The sequence below is a fragment of the Melospiza melodia genome, chromosome 12 (assembly GCF_035770615.1).
Source record: "Melospiza melodia melodia isolate bMelMel2 chromosome 12, bMelMel2.pri, whole genome shotgun sequence".
Lineage (NCBI taxonomy): Eukaryota > Metazoa > Chordata > Aves > Passeriformes > Passerellidae > Melospiza > Melospiza melodia.
Window position 1 is genome coordinate 9,269,251 of NC_086205.1, and position 12,483 is coordinate 9,281,733.

At 40.9% G+C, this 12,483-nt stretch overlaps 1 protein-coding gene across 3 annotated transcripts in view; it reads right to left on the reverse strand.

The window, feature by feature from the left end:
* Positions 1–12,483, reverse strand: part of STAG1 (STAG1 cohesin complex component) — a 150,779-nt gene that overhangs the window by 24,524 nt on the left and 113,772 nt on the right. For all 3 annotated transcript variants that reach the window (XM_063166706.1, XM_063166705.1, XM_063166704.1), the window contains 7 exons: positions 10,853–10,967; positions 8,617–8,734; positions 7,410–7,513; positions 4,525–4,617; positions 4,311–4,400; positions 3,928–4,131; positions 2,641–2,711 (listed from right to left, as the gene is read on the reverse strand). In XM_063166706.1, the coding sequence (XP_063022776.1) occupies positions 2,641–2,711; positions 3,928–4,131; positions 4,311–4,400; positions 4,525–4,617; positions 7,410–7,513; positions 8,617–8,734; positions 10,853–10,967 (795 nt within the window). The remainder of the gene's footprint in view (positions 1–2,640; positions 2,712–3,927; positions 4,132–4,310; positions 4,401–4,524; positions 4,618–7,409; positions 7,514–8,616; positions 8,735–10,852; positions 10,968–12,483) is intronic.

Here is a 12,483-nt window from a genome sequence, read left to right on the forward strand (position 1 = left end):
AGAAACTACAGCCAAGCTCTATCAATATCTACTGAATAAAAATGGCTTTAAGCAAAATAAAGTTGTATATTTTTCTACTGTCTTATTTGGAAAAAAATAAGACACATGACCACTAGATATAAATACCCTGAATATCTCAAGTGAGACCATATAACACATGGACATGAGATAGAGATGGTGGCAACATTTCAGTTGCACCAACCTGATTTCATCAGTGAGAGGAATAAAAATGAAATTAGGGACAAATACTCTGTAAGGCTGTAGCCTTACAGACCTCAACAGCTCATGAAATGGCTGGTTAATAGAGAAGTGAGAAATACAGCAGCAACTGAAAAACATCAGGTTGCCTGAAAGACAAAAATACTCTCTCGGCAAGTAAATTTACATTTAAAACATTTTTCTGCAGTGGAAATAAACTGAGATAATTTGAAACAGTTTGTAATATGTCAATAAAAAAGCAAGCCAGCTCAGAATACTCAGAACTTGCTGATTGAAGTGCTCACCTGGAAGGAGGGATACTGAGACTGAATTGGGAGTCTCAACTGGATGCAGCAGCCTCTTGCATCTGACTCATCCCAGCACCTGGATCACCCAGCCAAGCTCACTCCTCCCACCCCAGTGCCTGCCCTGGGTCAGACCATTAACTGCCTTGCTCAGCCAGAAGGAAAAACTCCCCAGGTCCAAAAGGGCCAGAGGCTGAACTCAGCACTGGCATTGCCCAGGTCCTTTTGGAGGCCCTGCCATGAAACACCTCCCATGCTGGAGCAAGCCAGCCCTGGAAAATGGCACTGGTAAGAGCTTCACAGAAAGCCATCAGAGTGCCCTGTGCACTCCAGGGCTGGGCCATTAAAGCCAAGGTGCACCTTAACTCCCAGTTCAAATCCACAAAGAGAAAACCAGGAACACTTAAAAAAATATTGGAACTAAAAATGTAAAAAGCGTAAAAAATATTTTGTGGACTTAGATTGCCTTTGAGGTACTAAAATAAAATGTTTCATGGATAAATTAGAGGCTGCCAGAGAGCTGCCTCTGACTGGAGATATTAAGCACAGAGATGCTGCTTCCATGAATCACAGGGTTGCCAGCAAGGCAGAGTGGTACTTCCTTAATTACAGCACTGTAATTAAAGCTGCAAAGTCTCCTTGGTGTGCAGAGGCAGATACCTGCACAGATTATCCTACAGAGAATATCAAAGGAAAAACTGTCTCATTCCTGGCTTTTCAGTTCAGAAATTCCCCATCAGGCACCAGCACAGGGGCCATGTCCTCCCAGCTGGGGACACTCAGCTCCCTGCCCTCTGCCTTACAGCTGAGCTCAGGAAGGGCTCTTCAGCCTCCAGAGCTGAAAAATTCTAACTATGTACAATTTACACACAGCCTTTCAATTGAAACTTTCTTAAAGCAGAGCCTCCACATTACAGTTAGGCATATTCTGGTACCTCTTTATCACTTTTGAGCTACTTAGCCATCAAAATCATAGTTAAAAAGGGATCTTGGACACCACACAGTTCTCCACAGAGGTTCAGGAAGAAAATTCACACAACACAGAATTTTCCCTTAGTTCCTTCCATGTCAGACTATTCATGGACTTCAGAAAACAAGTTCCAGTATTTCATCCAAGGTTTCTTTTAATTCTTATGGACAGCCCTGTCTGCTGGGGCACATTTCTGCCAGACAAGAGGCAGGTGAAGTAAAGGTACCAGTTTCATGGTGTTTCTCAAATGTGGCATAAAACAGCTTAGAAAAGTTTCTTTTCCAAGAAGTGACCTTTCCACCCACCAAACTGCTTCACTTCTTCAAGATGCACAAAGAGGGGGAAGCTGTACCTTGGGCTTTGAGCAGCTGTGCTACTGACACAGTCTAATTTCTCTAATAAGGCTTCATTTAGCATCACTCCCACACTGTGATAAAGAAGAAATGATTTGTGGCTCTCTGCCACCTGCACATGAAACTTTCTCTCATGCTGACAGGAGAAAGTGCTTTCTGCAGTTAGAGGGCAGATCAGGCCTTTGTGCTGTGCTCCAAAATTCACAGTTCCAGTGAAGTTCTCCAGGTTGCTCTGCACATGCTGAGGATGCCCATAGGTCTGAGAGCAGCAGGAACCTGAAAAGCTGATTTGTGCCTGGTGAGGGAGATTCTGTGCAATCCACAAAGGGAAATTTGGCCAACAATTCAACTGTAGGAAGAAAATGCATCTTCCAGGCTCTCACCATGAACTATTAATTATTATCTTTACTACTACTAATTAATTCCATAATTTTGAGGAGAAGTAGCTCAAAGGCATTGAGAAACAGCTTCCTGTAGGCTCCCTAAGCTGATGCCCAAAGCACAGTGTCCCTTGTGCTCTGAGTCTGTCCTGTGGGAGAGCAGGACCTGTAGTAATTTACTGATGGGTATAAGAACACTGGGAACAAGGGAGGAGGTGCCACTTGCAAATCCCATCTGCAAAGGTCATGGCACAAACTGAGCAAGGACCAGATCAACCCAAACACTTGCACTGACAAACTCCACCAGTCACTCTTCCATCTCCATTTCAGATTTCAGGCCATGTGTTTTCTCATTTCCCCACACCTGACACTGCTGATACTTGCTGAAAGGATAAAATTAACATCACAAATTTGTGAGGGAAGGCACCACCTACTTGTGAAAAGACGTCAACCTCTTCAGTGTGGAGAGCACATTGTATATGTCATCATCATCAGCTTCTTCTCCCTGCAAATGAAAGGCAATCCATGAGGAGAATCCAGCAATTCAGCCCAGTACATTACTGACAGGCAGGAGCAGCTTCTTAGGGGTTTACACTGATATCAAAACCACCTCCAAAATTTCCAGTGACTTTTATGTAGATTCCGTAATATTTAAGTAGCCACTGCATAGCACTAAAAAACAAGCAAGTTCATCTGACAATATTCAGCATTATCACTGTGGTAATATCCAAACCTGTACCCTTTAGCAATAGAAAACATTCCCAAGACCAAAATCTGAGTTCTATCTTATTTTATAAAAAGGACTGCACCACCAGCTTTAATCACTAGCTGATGAACATGCTACAGCACAATTTTAGAATTTTCTGTAAACTAAACAGCAAATTTCCTTGGTGAATCAAGTGAAAATAAGGTATTTCAGCCCTAATTTTTCCAGCAATTTTCTAAAATAAGAAACCCACTTGCAACCATTCTTCTCCATCTCACTTTGATAATTTCTTTTCCATCTAAAAGGCTAACAATTAAAATACCTTCCTGCCTTCAGATGCAATTGTCAATCAGTGTTTCTCTCATTATCAGCCCGGATAATTACTTAGGCACCAGTAGGCAATTTTTAAAATTTAAAATGTCTTTACAATGATGAAATAGACTCATTAAAATAAATTATTCAAACAAATATCACTTAAAAAAGAGTATCACAAAAGGCCATTAATTTTAAATCCTTGCTACTGCTGTTCTCATTCTTCCAGGTTTCCAACCTGTATCTTTTACTCTTTCCAGGGCTCTTTTAACATGCCATTATACACATTTTCTTAAATCCTCTCTTCTATTCAAACCATAATCCAATCTTGATTTTGCTGCCTACATATGCATCTGGGACTATGGGAATCACTAAAAACATTAATGTAAATGCAACTTCCTCTGTACTTTTCATCATTTTTCATCCATTCATCCACTTAATTCCTTATGTGGATTGTTTTAATACTCAACTGAATTTTCAGAAGCAGGATTGTCCCACAGTCTTGTTTTACATGACCAATGATTTGCAGGCTTAATGGCTACTGTAAGGGACTTTCCACAGGGAGAAGTGTCTCCAAATAATTATAAAATAGCTGGTGCTGCACTACATCTTCAGATGGATCATTTCAGGGCTTGCTAAGAATGTTTTTCTGTAGCCTATCCTACCATATTTTAGGCAGTTCAACAATTTTAAGAAAACAAACCTCCTGCAGTAGATCCTCGACAGAATGGTTGAATCGATCCACAAATTCATCAATAAGTTGGCTGTGGGCTATGTCAACTCTGTTCTGGATGGTGTATTCCTCACTGCAGAGGATGCTGTAGGTTTTGCTGCAGGCTTCCAAAACATCTGATTCCACATGCTTTTCCACAACAAACTTAATCTGCTTCAGTAAGGCATCCAGATGCTGCAGAGCAGAAAAGAACTTCAGCTCTCCCTCAATGGGACAATGACACTGAGCAAAGCCACTGCCAGAACACCCAGCCAAGGCTGCATTGCTCATGTGCCAAACAAAGGCACAGCACTGTGGGGCTGAACAGGGCTCACACCTGACAGCAGCCACACCTCCTGCCCAAGGCACAATACCTTTTCCATTCTGCCTGTGCTGTAGATTTCCAGGTCAAAGTACTGAGGGATTTGCAGGAGGTTTGCAACCTTCTCAGCATCAGCAGAATACTGGAACATCATGGCAACAAAAGAGACAACAGGGAAGTGAAAATAAACCCCTGCACTGTAGAATGAGAAAGTTTAAAGACAGCTGTAAATCCCAGTGAAAGATTTATTTTGTTGAAAACAGTACCTTTGATAGCAGCATGGGAAGTGCAATAATGAAATGTTCAGTCAATTTATTTCTGTCGTCTATCTGAGTTTTTCTTTCTTTTGCTGTCAAGACCTGGAAGTGATCAAACATAACTATAGTAAATACATTTTCTGCATATAGCATTCATTAACTTTTCTAAACCTTGTATTACAAGCAAAAACCCATGCAAGTGTATTTTTTAATAAATCAAATGAGGAGGGAATAAAAAAATCAAAACACATGTGGGTTGAAGAGTGATTAAAGAGTGTGTCCTAAGCAGCTGTGATTACAAAGGAAAATACTGTATCACCCAGTATGACACTGTTTCCACACATTAACATCTTTTTAGGATTGAAATTCAAATATAATCCCAGTCAGTGGAATTTTTGCTATTGCTTCCAACTGTACTGAACTCTGGCTTTCACACATTAAACCAAGCATTAATGTAAGACCTCAGGGCAAAGTGAAGTATAATTAAGAAAACCAAAACCAAACCACACTGTAACAATGATTTCCATTAGCAGATTCGTGGCCTCCTCTCTAAAAGGAATGGAATTCTCAGTGAGAACATGCATTAAAGTTCACAGCGAGGTACTGAAGAACTAATGCTGTCAGAACAAAACCCCCTTGAACAGAGAGACAATAACCAAACCAGCATGCTTTATCAAAGCCTAGATCTGGCTTCCTGGCTTAGGAAAGAAATGAATACTTTTGAGAACAAATAATGATAATAAAATACTGAAGTTAGCTAATGATTCAGATGTAGCCAATCAGCCAGACTGCACAGTAAGGGTTACAAGCTAAAGTCAGAGGAGAAACTACTTCATAAGAAGGTGAGTGCTTAATTAGAAATCTGCTCCCTTTCAACTCAGAGAAGTTGGTGGGATTGTGAGACAGGATGAATCTCCAGGGACAAGGCAGAGAACCCTGCAGTTACCATCCCACAACACATGGTCAAAGTGAAAAGAAGCAAAAGCTAAGTGTCACTTCAATATGGCTCTGCAAGGGAGGAGAAGCAGCTGGACACAAGGCATGTGCCTGGATGCCAGGCACTGTGCCAACAGGAACCCAAAACAGCCATGGAAGTGGGGGGAGAATGGATCAGTGACCAGGACAAGACACCACTTGCACAGTGCAAGGTGCAGAGATGGCTCCAGAGCAGCCTCAGGCCCTGCACACCCACCAGGGCAGCACCAGCCAAGCTCAGAGCAGTGCAAACCCAGGGCAGAATCCCAACCCTGACAGCCCAGAATGTTCTGGGGACCAAATATGGCTGTTCCCTGGCACTGGGAATTGATCTGTGTCCCCAGCATGACTTCCAGGCTCTTTTGATCATCCTTCAGAAGGTGGAATTTGTTTTACTGATCTGTTTTCTTTGGCTCCAAATACAGACATTGAAAACTTAAGACTAAGGAATTTGTTGAACTTCAGTGAATTGAGGTGTAGATCTCTTGAGAAAGAGAAAATACCTGGAAAGTTAATAATGACATTATTTAGTGCTCCAAACAGAAAATACCAACTTTTTTTTTTTTTTTTTTTTTTTTTTTTTTTTTTTTTAATTTAAAGGTCACTTTGTTCGAAAGGTTTGCAGCTTGAGACAAAACACTTGTGCTTACAATGCAGTTTTTGTAACAAAAGACATGCTTATGTAAATTTCAGTAAGTGCTGTCATGGATTCCCTCCTTAATCCTGAAATGTTTTAATAAATTAGGAATTCCTAAGAATGTGCTTTATAAATTAAAGTACATAAAGCCTGTTTAAACTGATGGCTTCTTGGAGCTTTTCCGGGGATGCTGTTTCTGGACATGAGACTAATCTGCTTTGGCACATTAAAAAATCAGAAGTAACTGTATTATTTTAGCAATAGAGAATGCCAAGACTCTCCAGATTTCATCTTTATTAAATCTGTGGCTTTAACAAACTAGTTATGATTATTTAGAATGGATGCTAAAAGAAGAACCATTTGTTCATGTGGGTTTATTCCACTTTTGCCTATCCTAAATAAGATGGGGACTACCAAAAATCAGGTGAATATGTTTAAAAAGCTGAGACTGCTTTAGAACATGGATGCTGTATTTATGGAAAATACAGCTGAAAGCCTGTTATTACCCTGACCCTGTGACTTAGAATGAAGTGTTTAAAACTGCATGTCCAGCCTTAGGAATGGCCTTCCACTGGTGCTCAAACAGTCCCCATAAAATAAGCTAAAGAGGCAATTTGTCCAAAATGTCAAGTTCTGAAATTTTTAGGGCACTCCATGGAAGAGGCCTAAGGGGACGGATGTCTAAAAGCACAGACACATTCAGAATGGTCCCAGTCCCACCCCTCCTGCTCAAAGCAGAGCCAGCCCAGGGGTCACACTAGGAGGATCAGGGCTTTGTCCAGTCAGATCTCAAAAACAACCAAGCACAGAAAGGGCACCAATTCCCAGTACCTGTTCCAGTGCTTAAAACCTTCATGATGAAGATCTTGTTGACTTTTCTGCAAATTTTATGTCCATATTAGCAGCACATTCATTTTTATGGAAGACAGTCAGAGGCAGCCTGCTCTGCTACTACACTTTCTACTCTTATCTAGGTTTAACATTAGGGGCTAATGATGTGGGTACATTACAAATATAAGGCAGAGATATGATAAAAAGAACATCCAAAAATATAACAAGAAAAGACTTTTATGCTGAAAATTTATATTGCTTAACTTGGCCATGCAACCCCCAAAATTAAAGAGAAAAAACAAACATGTCCAGAAACAGAATTTCTAACATTTTTCTTAGAAGTGTTCAGATGAAACAGCAAACACCAATTAAAAAACCCTACAGCAGGAGTGTCCAAAGTGGTGTCACAAATATCCTCCATGCTCTGGTGGCAGCAGGCAGCCCCACTCACCCTCTTGCCGGTGCCCCTGCCCACGGGGGGATGTGCCTCGGCAGCCTGTCGGATGGTGCACACCATCAGCTCGATCAGCGCGCTCTCCTGCCGGTCCGACATCGCTGCGGGGACAACAGGGACAGCAGGCATCACTGGGGGCAAGGCAGCACCAGGGGGACACTGTGGGACAGCAGGGCAGCACACAGCACCAGGGCAGCACACACACCACACACAAGGCACACTGGCACATTCACTGAGGCTCTCCTGCCGCCTCTTTGATTTGCCATTCATGACCTCGAAAAATGGACACGGTAGAAGTGAAAGCAGCCCAGAGAAATGTAGGCTGGAGAAAAGGATCAGTGAAGGGGAACATAAGGAAGATCTACAAAATAAGGGAGGGTCATAGAGGGGAAACAGTGACAGACAATTCACTGTCACTTCCTCATAAATTCTCTGCTCTCTGGCAAGTGCTTCTGCTCACATTTGGAGGCTCAAACCCCACTAGGCTAAGCAGAATCAATTTCCTAATGAAATTACCCTATAAATACCCCCACTGTAGCAGGTGCAAACCAACAGGCCAGCCTTTGAAGCATGGACATGATGAGCACACCTTGCCAGGAGCATTGATTTTTCAAACACCTAAGCTCTGTGAAGGCCCCTGAAGCAGGAGAATCCTGGGGAATTATAAAGGATCTTGAATGACACTCATTAGCCTTAGGACACTTTGCCCCCAAGTCTCCCTGGCTACTTTGTGCAGCCAGGTCTATTATCAGCAAAAGGAAATCTGAAACCAATGGTGAAATAATCCCCTTTGTTTTTTCTCTTGAGCATTCACATTACCTGGAAAAGTCCCATATTAACTAGCATCACCTGAAGTGCTTGTTCATTCAAAATTGTCTTAGCTATTTAATTCAATGAAATAGTTATTTAAACATTTAGACAAAATCAAGTTAAGACTTGAGTAAACTCCCTATAACATTAGGGAACCACAGTGCAGTACATTTGATTTAAAAAAAACCTCCAGAGAACAATAAAAAAGAAAAATAGAGTACAAATTGCTGCTTTTGAAGGAAAGTACATTAAAAATAGATTAACTCAAAATCTTCAAATATGCTTTCCAAACAAACCACAACATAAAAGATGTTTCACTATGGGTGGCAGAGGTATTTAAAGAATAATTAACAATACTGCACAACGTCAAGGAAGCAGAGGGTTAAGCCAATACCTTCTTCTCCTTGGACTGGCTCCTCCAAGAGCAATTCTGTCATACATTCCCAGTCTTTCAGCAGTTCTTGAGAGCTCTCCCACAAGCTGTCCACCAAATAGGCTGCATGTTCATGCAACTAGAAAATCCAAAGCAATCATCAGTACAGTTCTTGGTATTAAGCACCAGTTCTTCAACTTTCATAATCATGTGGCCACACAGAGTGTCCTGGGCACATATCTTATGTTAGTTGGAAAGAACATTCAGTTTGAAACTAATTCAGGAAGGTTTTCTCCCAAATGAATGACACCAGTGCAATGGGGTTATGCTTTAACAGAAACTAAATAAAACCAAACTGAGCTTCTTTTGCACAAAGCTGCTTGTTTGGGAAAAATCTCCCCCAGAGTTTTGACCCAGAAGCTGTAAACTTACCTTCTCTCACTTTCTCACTGCATTACAAAAAGGAGAGATGGTAAGGCATGAGAGTTGTAATGTACTTGTTTTGAACTAGCAATTGGTTTTCATCCTTCTATGTGCTCAAAAAAAGGGAGCAAAAAATCCTGGTGATTTCACAGGCTATAGATTTAACACTAACTTCAACTGCAAAAAAATGTTTTCATGTGAATTAACACAACTGTTGTAAAGTGAGAAAAATAACCCATAGGCTTCTGCTGTTTTCTAAACTTATCTTTAACTACTACCAACAAGTAACAAGCACAACACACAGCTTGTGCTTGCCAGGGACTGACTCCTTAGCTGGAAAACATCCCTGAGTGCAGAGAGGAGGTGTCAGTACATTCCTCTCCTCTGTTTCTGACAGCTTTAGGCAAAATGTCCCAGAGTTACTGCTGCTGGGCAAGGCTCACTCCCTTGAATGCACCCCAGGCTGCAGCTTTAACTCATCCCACCCACAGGCAAACTCCCAATTCTACAGCTCTTTACTAAAATTGGAGTCAGGATATTCTACTTTTCTACTTGGCTCCCAACAACTCTCTCAAAAGCAACAATAGCAAAAACTGGCCCTGAGAGAGAATTGACCCAGTAGGGAGCAGCATGGGAGGCACTTTGCTGATCTTGGCTTTGGGAGTGGAGCAGAGTCTCTTTTCTCCTCAGGACAGACAAGGTCAGTGCTCAGTAACTCAAATCACACTCACATCTAAGGGCTCCACACTGTAAAACACAATGAACTCTACAATCTAAGTTTTAAAGAAGCTGGAAGTAAAAATCCATTCAGGTGGCAGACAGAAGGACCACACAGGTAGTGACATTTCATTCAGAATAATTTCTAGGTTTATGAGGTGTTTCTAAAAAACAAGACATGTACCAAAATTTTCTCCTTCCTTCTCAGCAACTCTGAGTGTTTCTTTTCATTCTCTCAGTCAAGTCCCTTGTTCAAGGCTTCATAACAATTAAAATAACCAATTGTACTATCTTTACTTTTGCTTTTTACCCAAAATATACTACAGTCCCTTCTCTAGAGAGACATTTCTGTCATTCCTTTCTTTCAATCTGCTTATTTATCAAATCAAATCAATAATTTTGAACCTTTCCCCCTCTATCTTAAGAACATCCTGTACCTGACAGTACCTTCTGAAATTCTCCTCCCTCCACCACCACTCCCCATCTCTATTACTGTTACTACATGTACCACACAATTTCCCATAGATGCTGTCTCTATAAATCATGGGCACAACCCCACCCTGGGTGTGTTCACCAAACACTTCATCTATGCTTGTTTTCCTCATCCTCCAAAGGTTCCAAGATGCATCTTCATAAAGCGCTGGAAGACCTCATCTCATCTCACAGCTGACTCTGCTCTGAGCTAAGGACCCTCAGGTCCTTCCCACTGAGTTAATCTATGATTCTAAGCAGAATTGGAGATATTATACAATTTTTGTCCTGTCCTGATTCAAATTATTTTACTCCCCAAAGAATAACTCCAGAGGTATTCTCCTTGCATGGTTATGTAAGCAAAGAACCATTTCCATTTGTGTGCAGCAATGTACTCTGGCAGCCACCACAGCACCAGCAATGCAGTGTGAGTACAGTGGGGACATGCAGGAGTTAAACCATGAAGATCTTCAGATCAATTTCCTTAATGGAAAAAGAAATGGAGGGGCAGGGAAAAGGGCTTATGGTATTTCTGAAAATATAAAATAAAAGGGAAAAGAAAGACAATTTATTACTGTATGTTGATAAATCACTACTTAAGTTCCAGGTTTTTTAAACATTTAAAGGTTAAAAATGACTTTTTTACCTCACTTTCAAGAAAGAAAAGAACCAACATTCTAATAAGGTTTCCATTTGGGCTATTTCGCCCCCTCCTCTTTGCTAGAGCCTCTTCAGCTTGGGGATCATGTCTGCTGAACAGCCTGAAAATAAGAAGAAGGAGCTCATGGCTATCACAACAATTCTCATTTCTGCAAGAATATGATGAGCATTCATTCTTGATACAGTAAATTTGTTCATAAAACGCTGCAAGTATTTCAAGCTATTTCTTTCAATGGAAAGAGGCCACAACCTCTGCCTGTCTGAAGAGATGAATTTGTCTTCAGTCTTTAAGTTCACAATGCTAGAAGAATTTCACACAGGAAAAAGTTCTCCAAAACCTATTTACATTGAAGGTTTTGCACAGTTTCAAATATTTGTATCTCTTGTACAGTTTTGCATTTATAACTTATCCAGTCTCGCAGTGGAGGCAGCACCTACTGCACCAATGCACTGGGAGCTGGGGTTGTATCACTTTGGCTGGGACATGGGACAAACAAACCTGACATCCATCAAAGAGCCAACCTCAGGTACCAGGAGCAGCATCAAAGATAAAACCAGTTCCTACTCATTATTTTGGGTTTTACAGGTAAGTGAAACGCTCTGCAATGGGTTCCCTGATGCATGGCCCATCCCAAACTCCTCTCAATGACCAAATTTTCCAAGAGACCTCAGATGTGCCAGTATTACTGTTACAGCAATGACTGCTTTACTTTGAGAAGTTTGAAAGCTGCTCCTGGCTTTTACAGTGAAATCACAAAGCAGATTAACATGTGAAACACAAAATTCTGATTTCAGTGCTCTATTTCACTGGAGGGAAGAACAAGTTACACACAAATGTTGTATTTTAGTTAAAAACATTACCTCATCCCCCCTGCTTATCTTAACAGATAAGCAATGAGCACCTGTGCAGGTGCTGATACCTCACAACCTGCACCTCAGGGATGAGCCAGTGCTGCTGTATTTGGTGATCCTTTATATCCTCTGTACTATTTGCTTTCCTTGGCCAAGCACAGAGAGCATGGCTGATGATTATCACAGAGAAAGTGCTTGTGAAATGTATTAAATTAGGTGAGATAAATCACACCTCAAATGCCTGAAATAGATTCTAACTTATTTAACTGGAGATTTTCTTTACAGAAACCAAGACAAAATTAGTTAAGAATGGGACAATCTTGTCTCCATGTTGTTAGCCTTGAGGCACATTTGCAGAACACAGCTTAGTACCTTGTAAAAGAAGTCAAAATGAAGTTTTGTCTTTTTCCTAAGTACACTGTGGAGAAGGTATGTCCTTATTTACCTTGAAGCATTTTTCAAAAGTATTCTGTCACGTGATGATTAATAAAGGAATTTTAGTGTGTATTTTTAATGAGAACCAACCCTTTCCAGTGACTAGTACAATGTCTTGTTATTAATGAAAATCTGCACATATATTCCTTGAAACGGGTAGTGCTTGATCACAAAGCTGGAATTCCAAAAATCCACCAATGGAAGCTTACAGTTACAATGTAGAGCTGTAAATGCTTAATAAACCATAGAAAATTAGAGCATTGGCAAAGAAAAACAGGTGTCTTTGTGTATTTTTTCCTACCTGTATCTTGGCATGAAAAAATTAGATAA